The 27796-nt window shown below is 39.5% G+C and overlaps 1 protein-coding gene across 2 annotated transcripts; it reads left to right on the top strand.

Annotated features, from left to right (window-relative positions):
• On the top strand, window positions 14621-23784 carry LOC8055155. Of its 2 annotated transcripts, none has more exons than XM_002464851.2 (11): window positions 14621-14971; window positions 15401-15478; window positions 16149-17240; window positions 18874-18959; window positions 19641-20434; window positions 20536-20961; window positions 21084-21660; window positions 21735-21965; window positions 22047-22171; window positions 22257-22694; window positions 22812-23784. In XM_002464851.2, the coding sequence occupies exons 1-11, from the start codon at window positions 14897-14899 to the stop codon at window positions 23492-23494; spliced, it is 4605 nt and encodes a 1534-aa protein (XP_002464896.1). In that variant the 5' UTR covers window positions 14621-14896; the 3' UTR covers window positions 23495-23784. The 2 variants fall into 2 exon arrangements, with proteins under 2 accessions (XP_002464896.1, XP_021316294.1); XM_021460619.1 differs by lacking the exon at window positions 14621-14971 and adding an exon at window positions 14997-15154.

Here is a 27796-nt window from a genome sequence, read left to right on the forward strand (position 1 = left end):
GGTAGCCAAAAACCAAAATTTTTACAAACTAAACAAAGCCTAAGTAGGGGTACCAAGTACTTCTACTTATAGGTAGCAATTCCAAGTCGTCATGGCGTATCAAATCTGCATCCAATAGACTAGTACGCCGTTTTTTTTGTTTTTTTTTTGTGGTTTATACAACGACAGTCAAGGTCACGAGCACCAAAAGTCTCCTCTTGCTTTCTTCTTGGCGTGTAGCCCACCTCACAACTAGGCCTTGTTTAGTTCCTTGAAAATTTTATAAATTTTTTTCGATTCTCCGTTACATCGAATCTTGCAGCACATGCATGAACATTAAATATAGATAAAAGAAATAATTAATTGTACACTTTACCTGTAATTTGCAAGACGAATCTTTGAAGCCTACTTAGTCCATGATTAGATAATATTTGTCAAATACAAACGAAAGTGCTACAATGTCCATTTTGTAAAATATTTTGGAACTAAACAAGGCCAAGCTTTTCTCTTCACGTCGTCATCCCTGGTAGATTTTTTTTCTATTCCTATTTTGCTAATTTTGTTTTGATACTTTGCGTTGTCCCTCCCATGGAATTGAACTTGACTAAGCATTGCTGCTTAGACATTTCAAAAGCAATTATATCTATATCTATATCTATATCTCTTATTAATCATAAACCCCATTAGAATTCTATGTCACCACATCATAAGCCCACTAGCACATATAGTTATGTTAGCTACTCCCTCCATCCTAAGTTATATTTGACCTTTTTACCTCAAATTTGACCACACATCTTATTCAAAAAATTCGTACACATATAGTTAAATTTAAGTCATTCTTGAATAACTTAATAAACTAAGCCACGATAAAAGAAGTGATATTTTGCACAAATTTTTGAATAAGATGAATAGTTAAAGTTGGTGTTAAAAATGTCAAATGTCTTATAATTTGGGATGGATTAAGTACAAGTTAAACACTGTTTGTTTTCGATACCTTGTTCTCCCAATAATATACTGAAACCTAAATAACAAAGATCCGAAGAAAGTAGAAGAACGGAAGACTCCATAGCTGGAAAGACAAAGCATTTATCAATTGGACGTAGACTGGTATTGATTAATTCATTGTTGTCGAGCCTTCCGATGTTTATGCTTTCTTTCTTTGAGATCCCTAGAGATGTTTTAAAGAAGATAGAGAGTATTACAAATTAAGATTTTTTAGAGCAAAATGTCAATCACAAAAACAAATATAGACTACTTTAGTGGCCTCTACTACGCCAACCAAAAGAACAAGGGAGTTTAGGTATTAGTATGAATCTAGCTTTACAAAATAAGTGTCTCTTGAGCTAGTGATTTTTTAAATTAAGTCATGAAATATGGTATTTGGTAGAACTTATTGAGGAACAAATATATTAAGGGGTGGTAACTAGATCAGGCTCTAGGAAGATGCCATGAGTGTAACAGAAGAGAAAAAACAGAAGACTCTCATTTTTGGACGAGTCTCATGAGTGTAAAAGAAACCTTCATGAGTTTAGGAACTTTGAGGTTAAAGGATGGTAACTAGATCAGGTTTTAGAAAGATACTAGGTTAAAGAACCGACCGCTCAAATCCCAATACCCAACTCTATTCAAAATTGTTCGAAAAAAACAACAAAGGTTGAAGATTTATTAAATCAGTTCCACTTAATGTTAATGTTAGAAGGGCACTAGTGTGAAACAAGCTACTAGAATGGAACCACCTTTGTAGCGAGGGTGGCTAATATTAAGTGAAAGGGTCGAGATGCCCAAGAGGGGGAGGGAGGGTGAATTGGGCTTTTCTAAAGATTTAAGCAACCTATAAGCCTCAATCAACCCTTGTGTCTAATTGTGTCCTAAAGAGCTACCAGATAAAAGTTTTGCAACCTAGTTCCAATCCTATTCTAGCATGTCAATTCTAGGAATGTAAAGTGCTGAATTTAAATGCTAGAATGTAAAGGATGAGAGGAAGAGGAACGTCGTAATGTTTTACTGAGGTATCGGAGAGTCGCCACTCCCCACTAGTCCTCGTTGGAGCACCCGCGCAAGGGTCTTGCTCCCCCTTGATCCGCGCAAGGACCAGGTGCTCTCTACGAGCTGATTCTTTGACACTCCGTCGCGGTGAATCGCCCACAACCGCTCACAAGCTTAGCACGAGCCACCCACAAGAACATCGGGTGATCTTCGTGCCTCCAATCACTACCGAACCGTCTAGGTGATGGCGATCACCAAGAGTAACAAGCAAAGAACTCTCATTTGACCCAAACAAGGCTAAAGAGAGTGGTGGATGCACACTTTAACTCTTGATCGCGCTAGAGAAGGAAATCACTCAAATCTCAGTCCTCTCTAGGCTCTTGCTTCTCCCTTGCACCACAAGGTGTTTCTCAGCTGAACAAATGGGCTAGAGTACTTTCTTGGGCATGGTGGTGAAGTATATATACCCCATCAAGTCCAAGAGCTGGCCACACAAAATCAGCAGATTTCGTGTGCACTGGACGCTCTTGATGTTACACCGGACGCTCGCGCAGAGAGTCCGGTGCCTCCCCAATGGCTAGTTGTGGTTTGAAAACCCTGACAACACCTGACGCGCAGGAGCATCCGATGCCCTCACTCTGGACGCGTCCGGTGAGGAAACTCATTTTACATGCTCCCTGGGTAAGGGAACGGACGCACCCAGAAGCATCCGGTGCTACGTTCGGTGCCATACCCTAGACACATGGCACGCTGGCTCAACTCCTGCATATAACGGACGCACAAACAGTCCTATTGTTGTGTCCAGTGCCAGCGTCCGATGCCTAAACCTGATCAACGCTTCGTCGAATCACGAACTTTCCAAAACAAAATTTGATCCTCTCGATCTAAGGATTCTCTCTGAGCTGCCTAGTGCTAGATTTGACAAGTGTGCACCACACTTAAACCTAAAGTCTTGCCTAGGTCAAGCTACCGTTCGTTGCCCCTCTTAATAGTACGGTTAAAGGAAAAACAAAGTCCTAAACTACTCTAAGCACGCTTCAACTCCAAATGACACTTAGACCTAGTCTAATCTTGACAATGTCCACGATCCTTTGAAAATCGAAACGATTTCCACCATCAAGTGGGCATGAACTCAGAAGTCCATCGATCACCATTACCATGACTTAACTCAAATGATTTACTGCTGCAAAACACACATTAGTCATAGTAATCAACATTGTTATTAATCACTGAAACTTACTAGGGGCCTAGATGCTTTCATTAACCTGCAACAGGATAATGATAGTGTTGTTTGGAGTTTACATAAAACAGGTTTATTCACAATTAACTCGATGCACAACTACCTAATCACTAATAGCTTAAAAGTATCACAAGTAACTGGGCAGCTTTTGATTGTTGTTTCTAAGAGGGGTTATTCTCACTAAAAAAACTTGGCAAAAAGGAATTGAAACGGAGATAGGTTCTGGAGACCACAAAATAAGACTATTTGTGTCCTATGTATGGCCTTCTATATGTTTAGAATTGAGTTTTTAGTTGATTTTCTTCAAAACTTTATTTACCCAGAGTTGTTAAGTTGTAATAAGTTGATCTGATTCATCTTCAATGGATATAAAGTCGGATACACTTTCCATTATTGAAAAATCCACCTAAGCAAATCACGTCATTCCCTAAAATTCATTCGTGATGTCTCCTGCGACAACGTGCTGAGTATGCTTCCAACCAGCTGTTTTGTGCGGAGGAATGTAACGCAAAGCTAAATATTAGAGGATGTTTGGGACTTTTCTCTACTCCATGTTTTGCAGCTCCGCTCCATGTTTTTTAGCCAAATAGTTTCAGCTCTGTGCACTCAGGCCTTGTTTAGTTTCCTACCCAAAAAATTTTTACTCATCACGTCGAATATTTAGACACATGCATGGAGTATTAAATGTAGATAAAAAAATAAACTAATTAGACAGTTTGGTTAGAAATCACGAGACGAATCTTTTAAGACTAATTAATTTATGATTAGCCTTAAGTGCTACTGTAACCTATATGTGCTAATGATGGATTAATTAGGCTCAACAAAATCGTTTCGCAGTTTCCAGCCGAGTTATTTAATTAGTTTTTTTATTAGTATCCAAATACCCCCTTTCTACATCCTGCGAAACATTTGATGTGACACTCTAAAAAATTTTCATCTCCCAACTAAACAAAGCCTCAGTTCAAGAAAAAAAAATGAAGTTGTGAGAGCATTAAAGAAGTACTCCATAAACTCGAGTTTTTTATGAAGGCTACTTTGCATGTGTGTAGGTTACCGACGGGATGCAAGTTTGAACTAGTTTCATTAACGTTTACGTTACTTTGGAACCAGCCAAGTAACACGTAATATATATAAGTTATAAATTATTGACCCCACCAATCTATTAATCGTGAACAATACTCTGGATAATACAGTACATCTCAACGATCGGCCGGCGGTCCCAGCCAGGTCTTGTTTAGTTCTAAAATATTTTGTAAAATGGACACTGTAGCTCTTTCGTTTGTATTTGACAAATATTGTCCAATCATGGACTAACTAGGCTCAAAAGATTTGTCTCGTCAATTCCGATCAAACTGTGTAATTAGTTTTTATTTTTATCTATATTTAGTACTTCATGCATGTGCCTAAAGATTCAATGTGACGGGGAATCTGGAAAATTTTACAAAATTTTTTGGGAACTAAACAAGGCCTAGCTGGACCACCCAGCCCTGTCAGATATATATATCTCTTCCCTTTCATTTCAGCGTCAGATCCTTATTATTCCACTGCATTTATCGCCACTGTCCCTGCACGGTTGGAGAGCTCCGTATTTTTCTTGTGTTCTTGTTCGTGTTCGACATGTGAAAATTACGTGCCGCAAATTTGCTCCGTACGTGTGTGTGACTTTTGTGAGTGAACAGTAGCACCCAAAACCCAAAACTTTACCAGATTCTCCGTCACATCGAATCTTGCGGCACATGCATGGAGTATTAAATATAGATAAAAATAAAAGCTAATTACACAGTTTATCTGTAAATCGCGAGACGAATCTTTTAAGCCTAGTTACTCTATGATTGGACAATATTTATTAAATAAAAACAAAAGTGCTACAGTGTCAAAATCCAAAAAGTTTTTGCATCTGAACAAGCCCTTTGTTCAGCTCACAGGGCTAGCTAGGAAGCTGCAGTATGAAACACAATTATTTTATTTATTTTACGGACGGAAAAAAGAAAGACTTTTCAGGCCAAAGATATTGGATTTTTTTATCGAATGAGTAGGTGCTATATCTTATTTATTTATACCTGCGATCATCACTTCTGGTTTTCTTTTTGGCGATGTTTTTTTTTTGCGAGACATTTTTGGCGATGGTTGAATGCGTGATCAGACAAGTACATGTGTAGAGTTCACATATGTACTCTGTCCATTACAAATTGTTTGTGCAAAGATTGTTCGCACGTAAAAATAGCACACCCAAATTGCAAGAGAATTACTCGGACCACTCAAAATCTGAATCGTTTAGGCGAGGCAAGAAAAACCGGCTTAGGCGATCTTCCTTGGAGAAAAAACTCGGAACACCTCCTAGGAATGAGCCCATTGGGGTTGAAGGCACAACTAGGATTTTATCGTGTAAACTTCATCAAGAAGTTGTAGAATAATAGATACTAGGGTTGAAATAAATAGGGTTTTTAGAGAAGGTAAATAGCATATATTGATTTGGTTTTTGATCAATTAGATACCTCAATTGACTATGATCCTCTTATATAGAGAGAGGGGGTGGTCTTATCCCATATGGGGCAAAATCCCTTGCATTCCATGCAAAATACAATTCCAACTTGGTTTGGCTGCCAAAACTGATTTAGCTAGTTTCCAAGGGTTGAATGATAGTGGTAGTATAATTTCCTCGTCCCAACTCCAAATTCGATATTATATACAAAACTCTCATCCCCCTTCCCATCAAAACTCTTAATCCCACAAACACAAACAAAAGATTTCTAAGCTCTTATCTCTAAACTCCCATTCCCTCCCATTCCCTGCTTTCAATTAACCCCCAACCAAACAAGCCGAGAGTGCATTTGGTACTTAGAAACATAAGAATACTAGAATCATCGCCCAACGCTACAAAGAGAGAACTATTTTAGGTAGAATCATTTGGACTAATCGAATGCCAAAATTTTGGTTTCTCCTGATTCTAGCTAGCTATTTTGATACCCCTCCGATTATAATTATCAAACTATATCATCAGATTTTGATCTAAACATGAGTGATTATATGACAAATTATTATAACTAAAACTTTTGATTACCATAATCCCATAGTCCAGGTTAGACCAGGTTACAGGAGATTATAGTTGCTAAAAGACTGAAAGTCCAACTTACCCCCATCCAATTGTCCAACTTGCAAACTATAAAGGATAAAATAGAAATTTCTCACTTAACCAACATAATCAATCACCATAATCCATTGACCCAAATACTTTGATTACTATAATTCCATAGTACTGATTATTAACTCTACGCATATCAGACTATAATAATTTAGGTGTGATCCAAACAGGCTCATAGCTTTAAGAATCTAGCACCAAACACTTTTGCAAAATAATTCTGAATCACTAGAGAAAAATTTCTGAAGGAAATCTCTGGATCCAAAACGTTTCTACCAATATCTAAAACCTTGCCAAACACATCCTAATTTTCTAACTTTCGTCTCTGCATCTTAGCACGGAAAAGGTGTAGTAATAACATGTCAAGTCCAGGCACTCATCCAAAGCTGCAGAAATCAGCGAAAGTCTTACATATCCACATGCAGAGTATTCTATAGCAGCCACTGCTTTCGCTGACCTGTCTCAGTTTATGTTCTTTGTCGATCAGTGCCGGTCTTAATAATTATTAGAAGACCTAGCTGTCCCTTTCACAGCCTTTTGTTTATAGTAAATTAACACTTGATCGATTTCCTTAAGTTAAACAATACCATCATTGACATGGATTGGCTACCTCGTTGTGGTTTATTTCCCATTTGCTAATTAATAATCTATTCTCTACCAGTAGTAGCTTTTGATCTATCTTCTAAATATAAATCGGGTCGGGTCGCATGTGGGAAAAAACTTTTAACCTTGGATTATTAAATCTCAATAACAAATACTAGCAACTATATCATGTTTCTATATAGATAGAATATTCCTAGTAGAAATAATTATTTATGGTCAATTTTTTGCAAAGAGATTGTACTCCGTATGCGACATCCAAGATGAAAAATATTGAGTGATAGATGAAATTTTTTAAAACAATTTTTTAATGATTAATTGTGAATCTAGAATAATTGCAAATAGTATCCTGTCGGCCTTCCAATAGCTGCCGATAGGACACCTATCGGCCACACAATTACCAACGTGGTAGCCGTCAGTTCCAAATTTTTTTAGTTTTTAGCACTTTCGTTTTTATTTGATAAATATTATCCAATTAATTATAGACTAACTAAGCTCAAAAAATTTATCTCGTAATTTATAGACAAATTGTACAATTAGTTTTTGTTTTCATATATATTTAATGTTCTATACATGTGCCACAAAATTCGATGTGATGGGAAATTTTGAAAAGTTTTTGGTTTTTGGGTAAACTAAACAAGGCCTTAATATATATGTAGATATATATTACCACTGATTTGCCAAAATGTACAGATTTTGGGATTCTATCCAATCAAGAAAATTAACTTGAACTGTCACATATGAAAAGCTACATATATAGATTCACAAACATTGCGAAGTGAACATATAACTCAATTTGTTGAGATTCTTTACGGTGGAATCCATTCATCAGATTTTAATCCTAGACTTGATGAGGGTACTTAATTATATTTTTCTAGATTTATTCGAATATTTAAGAAGTACTTATAGAGGTATAGTTTGTTCAAGTGTTCATATGGATGAATAGTGTTTGCATTTGTACTATATTCCCGCTCGCTTGAGTTTATCAGCCGAATCTGTCAGTCATATTCAGTAGTGTTTTTCTCTCACAACAAATCAGCCAACAGTACTTTCTGTCATGGCTTATCACCAAACAAACAAGAAAGGATCTACTTTCAATATTTAGGGCTCATTTGAAACACATGAGTTTTACATGAACGGCAGAATCATACATAAATTTCACATTAATCAGTTTATTTTCATAAGAAAAACATATGAAATAAAATAATTTCATGTAGTCGAAAGGACTTTAAAATGGTATATATTTTAACAATAATTGAAAATCAAATTATGTCAAGTTGAAGATTCATTGTAAGAATATATTATCATAGTAAATAATCAGAGACATAAATATTATTAGTGTTTATTATAAACTTGATCAAACTTTAACTAATTTTCTTGGCACAAATATCATATATAGTTGTATTCTTTTGTGTGAAATGAGTGAGTACATTTTAGACGATAACGAGTACAATTCTCTACAGCTTTATTTGCGCCAAGAGTATTTGTCAGATCCAGAACCTCAGCTGGCGTATAATTAAAAGCGGTGTGGGTGATAATGATATGGACAATCCAGAAAGAAAAGGAAGACATACCACTTACTCCTCCTGTGTACATGTATGTGTGATGTGAAATTGTGAACTTTCATTGTTACGCAGAAATTAAAACACCTAAGCTAAATGCACGCGACGCACATGTTGATAAGATTTGTGTAAGAGATAAAGAGCCAGCACTACTAGTGTAATGTGTAATGTAACCATAGAAAAAGTAGCACGAGAAAGCGATGAAGCATTGATCGAATCGCAGAAAAAGCCTATCACATGTAGTAAACGGCAACGACTTCGGTCGGCATCGTTGCAATGCTGACATGATAATACAGATGGACGTTTGTTTGGTAATAGGTACTGTTTTGAAGGTAATACTATATCAATATAATAGTATGAGTACGTACTATATAATGGCTTACAGTAGCTTATTGATAGTGCTCCGTAGATCTGAACTGTCACAGCTAAAACCTCTGGATCCGCAGCAGATCTGAACTCCCACAGCGAATTAAGCAGGCACGTCACTCCATCTTATATATATGCATCGATCGATCATCGCTGATGGCAAGTCCCCTAGCCAGCCTTCCAGCTAGCTACGTGCCATTCGTCTAGGTCAAGCAGTGTCCTGGTCGATAAGGTCATCGCAGACTGTATGTAGTACACGCTGGATGCAATTATACATACGTACTACATGCATACAGTACAGTGTCGTCGTCGTCGGCTGCCGAAATGATGGAACGGTAGGCTGGTAGGTAGCCTTGGACATGGACATGGCTGCATGCGATGCGTCGTCGGCTCGGCTAGGACGCCCCTGCATGCGCGCGCCATTTCCAGTTCCCACCCGCACCCGTACGTTGGCGCGCGTGGGTGCGTCCGTGCATGCATCCTGCCTTCCCGCGCACGCAGCAACCCCAGGCAGAGGCAGCGCCGGCCGCTGTTCCGCGCGCGCCAGGCCCAGGACTCCAGGAGGCGTGCCCGGCACGGCCGCGCCGCTGCCTCCTGCGCGTTGCGTGGGGTGGACGGAAGCTTCGAGAACAAGGCAGATTGGCAGGCGGGCCACGCATCGGGCGGGCGGCCGGCAGGGTGAGCCTGAGCCGGCCTCGTCTCGGGAGTAGGGAGATCAGATGACCGCGTCCCCGTCCGGTCCGGTCGCGGCTCGTGTCCGGGCCTGGCCCTGGCCCCTGGGCGGTGCGCCGTGACGGCGTGGTGCGTGGTGGGCGACCCTCCCAAGTGGCACGCCGTACGTACTGTCCCAGCGCACACGTGTCATTCCGGGAACCTCGTAGCTTATAGTGGGGCCCGGCCGTGACGTGCGACACCAATATTATTAATAGCTAGCAACTGCTACGTGCACTCCTCAAAAATAAAGTGGATGGTGCACCGAGTGACCGACGAACCTGGAGTTGGTGAATAATGCTTCACGCCTTCGAATCGAACCCAGACCATCAGCTACTTCGTCGGCATACTATTAGATACGTAGCTTTCTTGGTAAAAAACTATATATGCGCTAGGGTAAAACATCTATTGCATTGGTACCTACTAGTATTATTAATTAGAGTAGAGAATAGTAGCAAGTAGTCGTGAACAAAAAAAAAAAAAGTACTCATAGATAGTTTAACAGCCAGCAAGCAAAATGTCTGCCCGTAAAGTACTCTATGGACATACAGTAACTACTCCCTCAGCCTCAAAATAAAAATCATTTTAGTTAAAATTTAACTGATTATATATAAAAGAATATTAATAAATAATTAGTAATATTAGATATATCGTTGAATGCACTATTATAATAAATTTATTTAAAGATATAAATATTACATGTATTTTCTAAAAATCTACTAATCAAAGTTAAGAAAGTTTGACCAGCACGTATCCCATAACGTCATCTATTATAGGATGGAGAGAGTACTCATTAGCACAAACCGTAATTACAAATAGGTGGTAAATCAAAGTCACATGAATAGTATACCCAATAGCGGAGCCAGAAACACTACTAAACAAATAATTTTGCGAGATAGCCACAAATTTTTTTTGTCTCTTAAAATATCTAATTATTTTTTGAGGCTATAGTTTTATTTACGAAGATGGCCAAAGTTGTCTGTGTCCCCAAATGGATTTATAGAGGCATGGTTGTGGAGGCAGACTGCATCCATCAACCATTTTGACCGTCTCTGTTAACAACTTCTTTCAGTAGTAGTGAAACATTTAGAAGCCCGGACAATCTCACTATTCACAAATATTTAGCTAGAAATTTACAGAGTTTTTCTTTGATACAATGAAAATTTTGTTTTGAAAACTTCGATGACGCTCGGGTGGTCGAATGAGGGCTCCGCCACATAGTTTTCCCACGTTACTATGCATATACATACTAGACTACATATGATGCCCGTTCGTTGTGCACAGTCCCGCGTGCACCAAGCTTTTAACCCACCCGGACTTGCTCCAGTACGTCTACCCCACAGTCCCACACCGCCCCCGGCCCGCAAATATCTCTAGCAAAGGCTGTGCATCTCAATTCTCAACCGACTCCCGTGTCACACGGCATCAGCTAGCCGCCTACGTATGTATATATATATGTGATCTGCCACGGAATACCTTGTGAAACACGTCTGAGCCCTCACCTTGTTGTCCCCTAAAATATACTAATTTCCTGGCGCTACAAAAGCCCGCTGACAAGGAGACCACCAGACCAGGTCCGCCGGGGGGTACCAGTCACTGGCAGGTAGGCCCCTGCAGCACGTGGAGCCAACATGTCAGACACTAATTAATGCTCGGACAAAAGACCACAACTTGCTAAATCGGGAATGTCGTGCCCGAGCCAGAAAGCATCGAATAATTTTGGCCCTTTTTCGACGCAAATTTCTTCTCGTATCTACGAAGAAAAAAGAGGTACGGTGATGTTTCTGCTTTTTCTTTTTACATGGATCGATAGGATGGCGATGAAAGATGCCCCACAGCTTGCATCGCGCAGGGGAAAATGACTCACCGACTTGTAACTTCGTGTCACGTGTAACCTTGCATGTGACATGGAATCACTTTCACACGCCTCTTCTAGCTAGCTCGTTGGCCATATGATGATAAGATCGATCGACCATGCTGAGACGATGCCTATATATAGCTACGTGCATCTATCGTCCTTTAATTTGCCTAGGTGGGTCTACTTTTTTTACTTGTGTTTAGTACTCCATATTTATTTTAATTTTTTTTAAAAAAACTGGTATTTGCTAATCGAAACGCAAAAGGTTGATATATAATATATTGTATGTACATTATTTCGATGGACATATATTTTATACGTACGTACGATATATAGCGTACGTAAAATGGAATTAGAGGCAGCAGCTTAATCATTTCATGGTTTCGATCGTATATAGTTGTTGTTGGAATGTTTCCTTGGTGCATGCGTTAATGCTCATGATGCAAAGACTACGATCCATCGATGACCGAGACCGACCAATATATAATAACATATTATATTTAATGAGCCGTGTCCATTGCATGAACGATAATGCATATCAGCATATGCATGTTTCCTTTGTGTACAATGCAGCAGGAAGCCTTTTCTCGATGATGCGTTTGCCTTTTGATTTGCTGCACTACTGCAACTGCAATAATGTTCCCTCTCGTCAACTTTCAAACCGCGCTACATCACGAGAATACATCATGTTTTGGAAATATTGTACACTCCACGTCTCAATAACCAGTAAGAACTCTAGCTGATGTATGCAAAGTGTCAACTGATTGCATTTGATGCTTTACATGCCACGGTGCGTACGTGTGCGCATTTTCGCACACAGAAGAAGTCACACATTGGGGCGCGGGCTCAGGATCTGCGTAGACGTACGGTGTATTCAAAATGTCAAAGGGGTGGACAAAAAAACATTTTGTTAGCCTAAAATTCTAGCCATTTGCATGTATAACTGATTGCAGCATCACATATATATAACACACACTAGGGCCTTGTTTAGTTCTAAATTTTTTTGCAAAAAAATTCAGATTCTCCGTCACATTGAATCTAGCTTATGGCGCATGCATTGAGCATTAAATACAGATAAAAATAATAACTAATTACACTGTTTCGCTGTAATTTATGAGACGAATCTTTTGAGCCTAGTTAGTCCATGATTGAACAATATTTTTTAAATACAAACGAAAATGCTATAGTGTCCGTTTTGCAAAAAAAAAAAGAACTAAACAAGGCCTAGTATTTGATGTTGGGAGGGAGAGAATAGCTAGGATGAGGTAGGTTGTGATGAGGTAGTTTTTATTTTGGATTGAATGCTAGCTTCAATAACCTATCATTTTGTGTTATTTTCTGCTTCTAGTACATGTACGTAGTATATATATTGTGTATACATAATGAATATCCAATGAGTAATCATGAATATAATGTACATCCATCTTGGATTTATATGTAACTCAATTGCATATTATTTCCATTATATTGTTCAAATTAACTCACCTCGCTAATTGTGACTTTCTCGACACAAACATGGTTTTAAAGTTGAAATGTCCTTCAAAAGGTTTTTTGATTTAACTCGCCTTGCTAATTGGGTTATGCTTAGTTAGTTTGACCACTAATCTCCATTGGCATATATATATCTTTGCAAACCAACCAAGTTTTGTTATTAATGAAACCATTTCTTATAGGTATACTACTAGGTGTCCACCTATGAACTCGGTAGGAAACTAAGGCCTTGTTTAGTTCCGATTTTTTTTTAGTTTTTGAGACTGTAGCACTTTCGTTTTTATTTGACAAACATTGTCCAATCATGGAGTAACTAGGCTTAAAAGATTCATCTCACGATTTACAGGTAAACTGTGCATTAGTTTTTATTTTCATCTATATTTAGTGCTCCATGCATGTGCCACAAGATTTGATGTGATGGGTAATCTTGAAAAGTTTTTGGTTTTTGAGGTGAACTAAACAAGGCCTAACAACACATACACTGTATATGTAGCCCTAGGAACACCCATGAGAAATAATATTTAGAATCAATAGGAGAACTAGGGCACATGTTGATCTAGATTATCTCATAAATTAATGTTTCAAGTCCAGATTCTCCTTAGAGATGTTTATTTGTGTCAACAAAATTTCTTAGCTAGAATTGGTGCAAAACACCTATCTAGGTTATTCTCCTTTCTAGTTCAAAACATAAAAAACGTTTATAGCATTCCACGAAGAACCACTTACACACAAAAAACTTAAAAAAACGCTTTAGCCGATTTTTGCAACCAAATGGGCCAATGGGGTCTAGTTGCTGCTGTGCTATAGCTATTGATTCTTGCAAGCACATGAAAAATGAAAAATATGTGTACGAGTCATTCTATGTGCGACCCTAAAACACATTTCCTTATTTTGTTTCAAAAATAAAACACAATTCCATATTAGAGAAAAAAGACACATACAAATGGTGTTATTATTTGCAGTCAAAAATTTCCCGATGTCGGTGTGCTTGGATTGTCGTTGAAGCGCAAGAGGCGGAGGCTTATCGAGATAGCCATGTAACGTACAAAACGAAGATGGCCGTTACAAGAAAACAAAATCAATAAAAACCAATTTCATTTCTCAGGTTAATAATATCAATAAACTATAATAAATAGGGTTCTTTTTTCGTGGGATGGGGGAGTATAAAGAGGTGCCAAAGAAAACGAAGCTGATCATCACAAGGGATGTATTTATTTATTAGTACCAAATAGGCTTTTACATTTGTATGACATAAATCGATGCCAAAGAATGAAACCAGGAATAAGATTAACGCTATTTATTACACGCATACTATATGTAGGTTTTTATTCTTACAGGTGCAAATTAATTAAATACAGTAAAAAAATCTTACAGATACATTAGTACGTAGTACTAGCATGCCACTACTAGTATTTATACATGCATGTATACGGAGTACAGAGTACGTATCTCCAAGCATGACCACTAGTTAACCCCTGTACCAGCTGTCCACAATTACCACCGGCCAGCCTTTTAAGTACGAGAACCCGGGGTAAAGCACAACCAGGACTGACCTGTGGCTACGGCCCCCACTCCTGGAAACGAGTGGGCCCCGACAGTCAGCGATTTAGAGGGTCGCGCGCTTCCGTTCCGTTCCCATCTCGCTCGTCTCCCGTCGCGTCACCGTCACGCCCCCCGAGTCCAAATTTCTAAAGCACTACTACCAGTACTGGTCTCTCTCTTCTCCTCGCCCCTCTCCTCTGTCCTCCCCTGCCCTGCTCCTCCGCGGCGCTGCTGCTTCCTCGCCACGCCAGAGCTGAGCGAACCCCACCCAATCCAATCCGGGCCCTCGTCTTGGTTTCCTTCTCTTCGCCGGACTCTGTCTCTCGCCCCTAGCATGGAAGAGGAGCCGAGGCTGCACGCTGCCCGCGCCGGGGGGTAGAGGCGGAGGCGCGGCCGATCGGCGGGGGGGCGGAGGGAGGGTAATGAGGGGGCAGCAGGAGCGTAGTATGAGGGATCTATACGATCGCACGCGCCACAAAGATCTCCCGGTTCCAGAGGTGGGTAGTGCCGCATCCAGCACGATGCTGTGGCGTACGCGTTGCTGTTGGGGTGGTTGTTAGTTTCCCCAATAGGATGAGATGAGACGATGTGATTGTTTTCGATTCTACTCTCGATGTGTTGGGAGTTGGTGGATTCGAAGTTTTGCAAACGGCGCATGCGTGCGCGTGCTTATGATTCAGGTTTTCTTATTGCTTCCTTATTGCTCATGCTTTCTAAGGTGATACGATTTTCAAGGAGACGAATCGAATTTGATCGAATATGTGCATCAGTTTTAGTTTGATTTAGGTCTCTCTTTTGAATATATCAATTCCGCTGAATCGAATTTCTGTCTTCAATCGAAAAGATTTCATGTGTTTTTTATGTGATTTTACAGCCGATGCTGCAGTTTGGTTTGGTGATTGATGCGTATTGTTTCTGCTCTGTAGGAATCAGCGGAAGGGTGCGGCGGAGGGCGCACAGAGGGATCAGAATCAGAGCAACGAGAACTGGCCTCTAAGATGGAGGTGAGCATTGGAGGCATATGAGTATTTCTCTGCATATGCATGGAAATATTTTGGTCCTTGAATTTCAATAGATTAGAATACTTGCTGCTCTTTGATCATCTGATGCTCAGAAGCGAGTTCCTTATAGCTTGTTCCTCTTCGCTTGTGTACTCAGATGCCTCCAGTTTAAATGGTGCAGTGTGATTCCGATCCCATAATGCTGTAGAAAAAGAATATGTTACCACGATTTCTGCATCTCTTCCTTTTTGTATGAGCTATTGGCACTTTGGAAATGGAAGCTGCTTTGATGGTCATTCATTGTATGTTTATTTGTTTTGATAATATGACACATTGATGTTTTTCAAGTAAATCTAATACGTTTTAAATTGTTCACGAGACCATTCTTGTCATCATGTGTAGAGTTTTGTTGGAACAGTATACCATTATCTAAATCTGAACTCATGTGTAATATATCTCATATAATGTGTTTTGTTGGTTTAAGTGTCGATCTATCATCTATGCAGTTAAACCATGCTTTGTTCCTGTTGTATCCATATCTTGAGTTCTTGACAAACATGTAATGTTAGCTAAGAGTGCTACTTGTACGGTTGTGCCTTTCAGCCTTCATGCTTATTTTTGTTGTGCATGAATTATGATTTTAAGACTGATATATATTGTTTTATATTTGTAGGACAAGACTGTGGTAAGGAAAAGATTGGTATCAGGCAACAACACTCGTGTCAATGCAGAGTCTGGCACCTGTAATGTCTGCTATGCTCCTTGCTCCTCTTGTTTACACCCACGTATTCGAGTTGAGGATTCGCATGTTGAATGTGCATCCTCCCAGACATGCTCCACAAGGTCAGAAGTAAAAAACAATTCACTCGTTCGTAGTGAGAAAGGGCTCTGTAGTAAAGGAGAAAACGATGATGAGTTTAGTGCAACCTCGGGTCATGTTTCCTACTCTGTAACTGGTGGAAACAAAGTGGTTGCAAGATCATCCATTGCAGATGATTCATCAGAGGTTGACATGCCATCAAAACGCAGAAGGCTGTTAAATCAAGACAAAAGACTATCTAGAGCAGAATACCTAGATGACAGCAACTCATGTGTTACTGGTATATCAGGAGATGGCAAACTTCATGTGGATAAGAAAAAACTATCAACTTCTGCATCTAGTCGAGATTTGACTGCTAAAGATTATAAAGCCATGGCTAACCACAGCAAACTAAGAAATCAATCTGTTGATGAATCAAAGAAAGGATCTGATGGTCGTGATATGCATCCTAGCTCATCTGGTAGATTTTCCCCTGTAGATTCCTCTGTTATGACAAAAAAGTTGCTACGAACCCAGTCTTCTGTCAGTGCATTGAGCAGATTATCTCCTAAAAGGCAAGCTCATGAATTTGGGAAAGCACTGGATAATTTATCTCATCAACCTTGTGAGAAGACTTCTCTTTTGAAGAATAGTGAACAACCACGAGGTGCGCAATTGAACCCTTGTATAGCTGGTGATAACAACAATGGCACACTGGCAGGCTACAGTAATAGGCATGCGGACAAAGATGGTTGCTCATTGAAGGATGTAGACAATGGTACCTGGTGCTCAAAAGATGAAATCCAAGAACATGGTGACATCCATTCTAATGATGATGTTAAGAAGAATGTGGGTGGCAAACAAGATTCGGATCAAGATTGTTCAATGGATATATCCAGTGACAGAAAGTTGAATATACAACATGATGTGATGACAGACTGTGGGAATTCAGAAGGTTTGATAGATGTAAGTAACTCCTTTATCCCTTCTTACTGCTTCCCCTTTGAACACAATGCTTGCAACTGTTTCAGTGGTTGGTATTGAAACTGGCCTTAATTGACACTGGGCTTGATGTCTGAATACAAAAAAGGGAATCTATTATTGTTAATGTCATTCTATGTAGTATTCAGTTAGAATGTGAAATCAACCTTCGTTTCATTGCCTCTTTATTGGCCATGTGGTATTTATGTAGAAGTTGGAATTATAGCAGTGCGCTGCTCCCTTTTTTTGTGTGGAAGGTAGCTTGCACCGGTTAAGTTTTATGCTGATGGTTTGGACTGGTCCTCCATTTTTTCTTCTTCTATAGTGGTGCGCAGCTCTCCTGCGTATTTGAACAAAAAAAAGATTTATACCAAAGTTTGAACTCAAAGTCTTCTGCATGATATCTGCAATTCTGAAATACCATCTGGCACTACCTGTTAGTGCTGATTTTTTGCATGGAATCTGCCTATGTTAAACTTTGAGAATAACAAATTTCCACTATCATGCTTTTAATTGCACGTGCCATTAAGTCATTACCAATACCAATAGTTAGAAGAGTGTCTTTAAGTTGTCTAATCAACCTTAGTCACCATGGCACCGATCAACCTGACTAATCATAAATAATTGTAGTGCATAACTGATCGCCATGGCACCTATAAGCCTGACTAATCGTGATTAGTCGGGTGACTTGATAACCTTGGTAAGACCAATGCAAACAATTTGGTGCATAGACTGTTCTTGTTTTAGATAACTGTGGGATTCTAACATCCTTCTTGGCACCCAAATATTGGAGTTTGCTGCACTTCACTGTATTTTTATCCTGGAAACATGTGTACAATCATTTTTTGTTTACCTTAGTGTTGTTCAGCTGAGTGGTAACCAGTTGATTACTGTCAGTTACCGGTCACACATTAAAAAAAACTGTATTGTGGCATTTGACTGGTATAAACTAGTTCAATATATTTTTTGGGTGTATGGTTTTCAGATTATTTCTTTAGGATGAGGTAATTTTAATGAATTAATGTCTACTTCTCTCTTACCAGTTCAAAGTTCTCAACATCAAACAGTGAGAGTTCTTTCATCAACTTTATAATGTTGCAACTATCAAGCAAACCATACCAATTGAACAATCTCCTTAATTGTTCCTGTTTCCTGTAGATATAATAAGTTAAGAACACAACTCTATTTTGCATGGTTCTGCTGCATTTGGTGCAGTTATGTTCTTAAGGAGTTCTCCATGAAATGTGCTACATGGCATTTTTGCTCATGTATGAAAAATACATGGAAAACTTCAACTTGATGACTCCGAGTATATGATCAAAGCATTTTCTTATTCTTTGTGTGGTCATAATCATTATTTGCTTGTTTTCTTTAATCAAGGTCCATCCTGCTCCTAACCAAAAAAACTTTATATGCAACTAGTGGTATCTGAATATACATGAATTTTTTTCTTTCTTTCTGTTCTATCTTCCTTTATGACACTTATGTTGTCAATGTCTCTATCTTGTTTGCATATTTAAGCACTTTATTTTTACTATTTGTAATCATCATATTTTATTTACATACTTGTATGCTAGATTTGTTTTTTACATTTATGTCTGGTTTGCATCAATCCCAGGTTAATGTTTGTGATATATGTGGAGATGTTGGCAGGGAGTATCTTCTAGCTACATGCACCAGATGCCTTGAGGGAGCAGAGCATACGTAAGTTACATTCTGTGATAGTTTTTTTTCTAAGTATTTGTCGGATGTAGGAACTATCATAGGTTGTGTCCAGTATTTTGTTTGACTAAGACGTCATTCATTTAGCAGTGGAAATGATATTGACTATACCTACTGGCACATTTTATAGTTCATACTTCCTCTGATCCCAAATATGAGTCCGCTAGCCTTCTACCAAGTGCACCAAATTCATGATAACTCCAACGCACATTTTTGGTTCATTCTTCCATGTATGCCCCTACTTAAATGTACACCATTAATGGAAAATATCTTAATTGTACCCCTCACCTTAATTTTTGTGCCCGAGTCCAATACTCCAAATGGACTTCTATTTGGGATTGGAGGGAGTACAGACAAGGAACTTTAAATAATTTAATCTGGACTTTTACCTACACTAATAATCTGCTCAGGCAGTAACCTACCATTGTGGCAAACCATTGATCTTGTGCAGAAGTTAATTTCCTTCCATGGTGGTGTTACATAATATTTTTAGGTCCATCAGGGTTTATGTGTCGAAGGAAACAAAAACATTGTTGGGTATTCAGATTAGTCTAGGACTTGTATAACTTTTTAGGTGCAATATTTGTAAGGTAAAATGCATACACAACATCTATATATTTCACATGGACATGTTAGTGTTAACTGTTAATTTATTTTTACTAGTTACTGCATGCGAGTGAAGTTGGAAAAAGTTCCAGTTGGTGAATGGTTATGTGAAGAATGCCAGCTTAAGGAAGATCAGAACAATACAAGAAGTAACTATGGTATCGCGGCGGTTAATGTGGCAGAAGGAAAGTACCAAAGGACAGAAAGTCAAAGCAAGCCTAAGGCATTGCAAATTGTTGTGCCTGATTTGGATGCTCCACAAGTCACACACAGCCCACTGACAGCTGATCGATGTGATGGTAAGAGTAAAAGGTTGCATTTAGCTTCAGCTGATACACAAACAAGGCAAGTAAAGGATACCGCCCCAGCTGCTGAAAGATTGGATGTGAAGAACAAAAAATCATTAGGCATTGCAAACCGTAACAAACTGCAAGTTCTTACATCTGATTTGGACACACGACCACACAGTTATGGAACACCAACATCTGGAGTCTATAACAAGAAGAGTCAAAGTTCAGAATTTTTGTTAAACCGCAAAAAGTTGCGAGTTTCTACTGATATGGAGTCGCCACTCTCAAATGAAGGCCTACGGAGCCCACCGATATCATGTAAGAGACATGCAGAGAGTACGTCGTCCCCTAAGCCTAGGCTCTTCAAAACGGGTAGCCTTGGAAAGCAAGATGTCACCTCTCGTGAGAACTCATTTAAGAAATCTAACAAGGGAGGTTTAACTTCAGTTGATAATGTTCCGGTGAGAACTACCCAGGTGGTCAAAAGTTCTCAGACCTTATCACGGTCATATTCCTTGGGGAACATGGTGAATGCTAAAGCTCCAGTTCCTTCACCAAGAGGTTTGGCTAAATTCTTTTGGTATTCTATTCACAAGTAATCTTTATTTTATTTATTGTTACTTTTATATTCATATGCTAACCTTCTAGCTTTTCTTCAACAGGCCTTTTATCCAAGCAGCTATCCTTCAACAGCACCAACAACGGACCAAAGGTCAAGCAGTTGGCTGATGGGATGTCTAGCAAGTTAAGACCTGCAGAACATTCTCCAAGAGATCCTAGAGATAAGGAACCCATAAAAAAGATTGCACAATCAGGATCTTTCAAACGCGAGGGTTCAGATTCCAAAGATGCTGGATCATCAAAACAAAAGCAAACATTTCATTTGTCTCAAGATGAAAAACCAGGAGTACTGAAGCCAATAAAGGAAAAGAATTTAACAGAAAGAAGGGCTTCCTTTAGTTTGAAAAAACCAAACATTCCTTCATCTCCAAGGCCTCCTGACGGCTGTATGAAGTCAGGGGAAAGAAAAATTGATCAGGATATTTCAAGGTCTGGAACAAGCATACTTAAAAGTAGCAAAAGACCTGGTAAGCTCTTCATTTACTTAATTATTTCTCAAGAGAGAGAAATGGGAAATCTTAGTTGCCCCCCCCCCCCCCCCCCCCCCCCCTTCCCCTGATGTGCTTTCTTTATGGTTTTCTTGAATCAGGATATGCTGAAAAGAAGCAGAGCTATGATTTGTCCAGAAGTGACAATGGCAAGCAAGATGTTACCGTGCATCCGAAACCAGTGGAAGTTTCTGGTAAAGATGCTTATGGAGTAAAGATATCTGATCCACCAGTTCAATCCCAATGTGCCAAAAAGGATAGATCAAATGATGTTGAAGATGGTGATTTACTCATTTCAGTGAATAATGTTAACATAGCACCAAATGAGCATGCCGAGGTGGTTCCCACAACATTTACTGCCATGACTTGTGAATCAGATTTGCAAGATGTTCCAAGAGAAAGCACCTCTGATGATTCAGCTCCGAAAGTGGTATGTTGCCAACAAAAGCTTTTGGAAAACACAGGAGATGATTCCTGTAAAATTGTAGAGGTGGTTCAAGATTCAGGAGATATATTGTCTGTGACTCCACGTGGTCTTCAGATGGCACACAATCTATACCCCCCTGATAATAAATTGGATAAACTGGATTTGAAGAAGGAAGCTTTAGCTGATCAATCTTCAGCTCTTGGGAATCCTTTAAAAGATTTTGTTATTCCAGAGCAGTCTTACATCTGGCAGTATGACCCTCCTCTTCTCCCTTTACTTCCTTTTACTAGTTAAGAGTTTTAACAGTGAATTCCTTTTATTTCAGGGGTAGCTTTGAGGTTTCAGGACATGGAAACTCCCCTGAAATGTTTGATGGATTTCAAGCTTACTTGTCTACTTGTGCCTCGTCCAAAGTACGTGAAGTAGGTGAACAATTACCTGACAAAATTCAGCTAGCAGAAGTCCCACGGCATTCCTCATGGCCGCTGCAATTTAATGAAGTAAATGCAACTGAAGATAATATTGCTCTTTTTTTCTTTGCTAAAGATGTTGAAAGGTATCACTTTCCTCACCATTTCATTGTTTCATGAGTTTCAATCCTCTGTATACTAGCTGAGTCTCCTGTCTCCTTGAACAGTTATGAAAGGGCATATGGTAAACTCTTGGATAACATGCTTCTTGGTGATTTGTCCCTCAAAGCAAATATTGGTGGCATTGAACTTCTCATTTTTCCATCTGATAAATTGCCAGAGAGGATTCAACGTGAGTTTATCTTTGCTAACGTTGCGGTCTCTTGGCAGGATTGCTCGTTGTCTCCTTTTAATGGATTCTTTATGATATTTTACAGGTTGGAATGGTTTACTTTTCTTTTGGGGCATTTTTTATGCCCGGAAAGAAAGTAGTCCACTAGAGCTTCCTACAAATAGTTGTCCATTAGAACAGATCAATGGACCTGTTACCGAGCATGATATGGTTTCCCCTAAGGCAGTTCAGCCTTTGGGTATAGATTTGAATGAGTGCCCTGATGATGATATATCTGATCCAGCTCTTTCACTTGGATCAGAGAGTGAGAAGTCTGGTGCATCTATAGATCATAATATGTTATTAGAGTCCAAACACGAGGATATAAATCTGAATGCAAGTGAAATACATCATGAAGAAACTGCAGGCAAAAGACAAATTATACTGGGGCATCCTTCTGCAGATCCCTATGGAACTAATCTTCCCACAATATCAACAGGAGAAGGTCATGACATGGTTCGGGATTATCCCGCTGCTGCAAAAGGTGGTGGCATCTTTTCATGTGATAAAGCTACAGATCAATTCTGGATTTATCCTTGCTTGTTGTTTAATCCTATATTATTCTGTTCACAAAAAAAAAATCCTATATTATTCATTTCAGGTAGCACAGGAACAGTAGGTGGAAACAAAATGGAGAAAGCAGATCAGAATGAAGCTCTCTTCTGTTTTTCACAGCAACCAGGTGCAATTAGATCAATCTCACATGAGATAAAACTTAAGAAACACAGTCTTCTGCCCTCACATTGTCATAGTGGATCAAGGATATGTGATGATCAAACCAAATCAGCTCCAAGTTCAGATATGGGTTCTTTGGATTCTAACCTCACCAACAAAAGGCAGAAGACTTCTTATGGCAAACACTCTACTTGCATTTTTGGAGATGAAATGCCACCTATTAAATGCTTGTCCAAGATACATCCCTTACCGACTGGACAGGATGATCCATTTGATGTTTTACAGCATTGTCACAGGGGTCCTTCAGATCCTGTCCCTCTTCAAAAACCTGTACCTGATCATATCATCCATGTTCTTTCATCTGATGATGAAGATTCACCAGAACCTAGTACTAGCTTAAATAAGGCATCACTGAAGGCAGATGAGGGCTCCTCCGCTTTATTGTCACTTTCCCTATCCATGGTGGCAACGAAGCGTAATCTTTCTGGTTCAGATATTGTAGATGATGAACCACTGTCTCTATCTCTTGGGCTCCCCAGTATTGTTGACGGGAGTGCGGATCAGGAGATGAAGCAATTTCTGCCGGAGAAGCCGGGCATAAACACTTAATGCCCCTTTAGATTTGCGAGTGTACAGTTTTGTGCTATATTTAGCTGTATGGAGTTTAGACAGGGTAGAAGTATGGTATAGCTGTTAAATTATGAGTATTTTTCCTTTCTTTTCACTCACTGTTATATGCATCTGCTGCTGTTGTTAGTGATACTGGTCTGATGATGTTATTGTCTGCCGTATTTATGTGATATATGGTGTTAGTTTCTCGAGACACTTTTGGTGTGACATAAAAGGATAGATCAAAATGTGAATGTTTATGAATTCAATTTGCCATGGCTTAACTTACATTTTCTACCCCGAGGCAATTCTTAGGTGCATCCCAATTTGCATGTGTCGTCTGTCATGATGACAAGTGTAGTTATGTGCAAGTCGCCTTAGCCAATTATTACAATGACAGCTTTTATTATTTTGTGTATTCTGTATTTTGTTTTGCTATGTGGGAAGTATCAGTTACTAACTTTCCTATCAGGGCTGAAGATTATTTTCACGCTACTGTATGGTACGTATTTTTCACCTCGTATGGAATGTTTGTTTGAGGTTGGCAATTTATTAACCTTATTCACTATTTCTATATTTGAAAGTTATTAACAGAGGAACAGAGCATTTGGATAAGGTACCGAAGGATCTTTATCTTTCACGTTTTTTTAAAAAAAAAAATTGTTGAGGCTAATGGGTATGGTTTTATTTGATGGGTATGGCAAGCTGCATGTTCCTTTCTGGAAGGCAATTTACCATGCTTTTTCCAGTTTTGGCAGGTTCTTTGCTTTCTTAGGATACCGTCCATGCACAAGTAGGACCTGTGAGATATACAAATTTCTCTATTTTCTAGTTCAGAACTATAGCAATGTATATAGGACCTGTGAGAACCATTTTAATGTATAGGACGACGAAGTGGTTCTGACAGGCTCTAAACACATTGTTAGTTGTGGAGAACTAGAACATGGACAAATTTGTCTCTCTAACAGGTCCAGTAACGCATATTGCTCTTTGTTGTTTGATCTAAGAGCCCAACTAGTCGTGTTCATAGCTTAACTATAATGCAACGAGGTAGCTTGCACTCCATGTAATCCTTAAATTGAAAGCTTATGTTGTCTTCCAGCTTAACTAATGCTTCATATGCTTTTTTTATGTTGATGGTTTCGGTCAGTTGCTACCATTATCAAATTGCTCCGCAAGTCTGCATCTCTTCGGTCAGTTGCTACCATTGGTGATTTGCAGCTTTGTCTCTTCAAGCTTCATCCTTTTAATGTCTTAAAACGCTAAAATTCTTCCTCCCAGCACAATATGTAGAGTTACGAGGACGCTACGCTAGCCAGAAAATCAAAATTTTCGCCCCATAATCCAGGATCTACTGCTAGAGATAGGTTACGGATATACCACTCGACGTGTAGATGCAGCGGAAGACGACTCGATGTAGTCGAACACGTCGTAGCAGTGCCGTGCAGTTGCGTGGTCGTCCAGCAAGTCCTCCCACCACTTGCGGTTCGTCCTCGTGCTCCAGATGCAGCACCTCCGAGGTGTCCCACACGTACGGGGAAGAAGCGATGCGCCTCCGGACTGCTAGGTCCGCGAGAAGCGAAGGCGCGAGCGTGGAGGGCGACGGCGGCTGCCAAAAGGCGTGGATCAAGTCTGGCCGCGCCCCTCCCTCTACTTATATAGGCGTCCCTAATGTGCTCCCGAGTTGGAGGCCCATTAGTAACCCTAAGCCTTGTCTAATTCGGGTCCAACCCGAATTAGGCTTCCAGCCCCTTAAGCGTGCGACCCTATGGGTTCACGTACACATAGACATGGGCCGAGTACTCCTACTCGCTCAATAGTTGACAGCGGCCTCTAGCAAGGCGTGACAACTCCTATATGCACGCAAATGATCATATCAGACGAACCACTACACCACATACATGTTGCTCCCTTGCCTCATGATATTTGGTTCAACTCGTGGGTTAACACTTAACCCAAGCACGGCCATGCATTTGTTGATCCAATCACTTGAGTGATCCAGTGATATCTCTCTCAATCAAGAGGGGCAAATTCCATCTTGATTGACTATGCCTCGCAGCATGTTTCCTGACAAACCTGAAGACTACCTTTATAGCTACCCAGTTACGGAGTAGCGTTTGATAGTCTCTAAGTAGGTCGTTTCACATCTCGAATGCATACGACAATCTCAGGTCTAAGGACATAACATATATGATGTGAATAGAGACTATAACATCTCACGTTGGGTCTATCCAGCCCTATGTCATACATGTGCCCACAATATTAGTTTGACATCTCTATGTCCATGACCTGTGAAACATGGTCATCAACTAATATTGTGCTGATCTAATATACTTGTATGTCTCACACACATTGATCAGGGACAACTTTAGAATAACCATACAAGTAAAAGAGTTTCACAAAACAATTCACATAATTGTCAATCGATACAAGTTGCCTTTCAATGGATATTCAATATACTCATAATATGTCATGGATATAATGTAATACAATCATCTCTATGATTACCTCTAGGGCATATTACCAACACAATATTGGTATTAATTGAGGTTCCAATCATTTGGTTCAATTTTTGTATCGATCGCTCAATCAAATTTGAACATGGTGCACCAGAAGCTATTCCTCCAGATATCAATTTATCTTGAATTATGTGGCAACTTCATAGCAAACCTGTGGTGCTCCCTATGCTTGTGCTGTTTTGATCCAGTTATGTTCAGTATAGTTCCTACTAGAAGTTCAACAGTATAATATTCAATCGGGCTAAAGTTTAGCCCCGTCATCATTACAATTTGGGTGTGCTCAAAAAGTATTCTGGCTTGCAGTACCTTGTACAGTGTGCTTAGGAATCTGACACTTCACAGGGCAGTGTTTTCGGCTCAGCCGAAGTTAAAGCACGCTCGAATAACCGTGGTTTTCTTTCCCTTTCCCTTTCCCTTACCCTTTCTACCTTTCCATTTTACACATTGCACCGATTCAAATTACTTGAATCAGGCCACCTTTCATTCTTTTCATCAGATTAGGTGGGTGCACTGTTTAGAATGGAGCTTTTAAGTTTTAACATCATAGGATCATATTGTTCTACATGTAGAGACCAACTTGTGGTTGATTTCATTGGTTTGGATTACTTACATCTGCCTAGGCAATGAAATGATATCCTTCCTGCACATATTCACTCATATGTGGTACCTTTTTGTGGCTAATGTTATTTTCTTACGGCCATTCTTGATCAATCAAACAAATATGCACGTTATCCTAAAATTCTTAATTGATTGGTTTTTATCATTTCAATCCTGCAATCTTGTATTCTTGTCACAACGGCTTTGAGTCAGGGCCTGGACAATGTGCCATTGCGCCTGTTGATCTTACTGGCTGAAGACTAATCTGTTTTAATTAGTCTATGTTTTTAATGGTGATGTCGATAAAAAAAAGGTGGTAGCAAATTCGTCTGCTCATTCCTCAGTGAAACAGTCTCCATGGCAAGGTCACCTAGCAATTGTTGCCAGAGAAATATTTGTTGATACTTATCCTGTTGCTATTTCGCCGCGTTGTTGTGGTAGAGGGAGAGGAGGCGTTGGCAACTTTATTTCGTCGGAGGAGGATGATTTTTTTAGAGCTTGTTTGATGCACCCAACTAAAGTTTAGCTAGTTAAAATTTAAAAGTAAAACTTTAACTGCTAAAAGTTTCCCCGCTAAAGTTTAACTAGGGTGTTTTGATGCTCGAGCTAATAGACTCAGCTAAATTTTAGTTGGCTTAGTTGAAATAGTTAAACCTAATTAAACTTTAGCTGGGTCGTTTGGATGCCTAGCAGCTAAATTTAGACAACTAAAGTTTAGTTGGTGCATCCAAATATGCCCTTAGAGAACAGGTCTCCCATGCTTTATTACACATTTTTTTTAGAACAACAGGTTTTCCCTGCTTTATTACGCAGAAAGGCATAAATTGATAAAAACATCCAAGTCCAAAGTGTGTTGGTGCGTGCGTCAAAATAAAGACCTAAAGGTCGTTTACACCATACTAAGCCAGCGCCATGGAAATTGATTGAATCACAATGGTGCAGGCCTGCCCTAAAGGCTAAGAAGGTCGTTTACACCTAAAACATGCATCATCCTAGAATTCTCCTAGCAGATCTTAGTAGTTGCAACGCTCGAACTTCTAGCCTTAGAGCCACCTCTTCGATGCATTCCCCTATCTCTTTCTTGAACATATGTGTCCACCACAGCATCCTAACCACTCGCAACACCATCTTCTTGCCTAACCATCATGTCCCCTAAAAACACAATCTATTATGCAACTTTCACAAA

The sequence above is a fragment of the Sorghum bicolor genome, chromosome 1 (assembly GCF_000003195.3).
Source record: "Sorghum bicolor cultivar BTx623 chromosome 1, Sorghum_bicolor_NCBIv3, whole genome shotgun sequence".
Classification (NCBI taxonomy): domain Eukaryota; kingdom Viridiplantae; phylum Streptophyta; class Magnoliopsida; order Poales; family Poaceae; genus Sorghum; species Sorghum bicolor.

Excerpts from the sequence above, each read along its gene's own strand:
- LOC8055155 (XM_021460619.1), top strand. The coding sequence starts at position 15,053 with ATGAGACGATGTGATTGTTTTCGATTCTACTCTCGATGTGTTGGGAGT. Across the intron at positions 15,155-15,400 it reads TGCGCGTGCTTATGATTCAG|GAATCAGCGGAAGGGTGCGG; the intron begins GTTTTCTTATTG and ends TCTGCTCTGTAG. Across the intron at positions 20,962-21,083 it reads TAAAAGTAGCAAAAGACCTG|GATATGCTGAAAAGAAGCAG; the intron begins GTAAGCTCTTCA and ends TTCTTGAATCAG.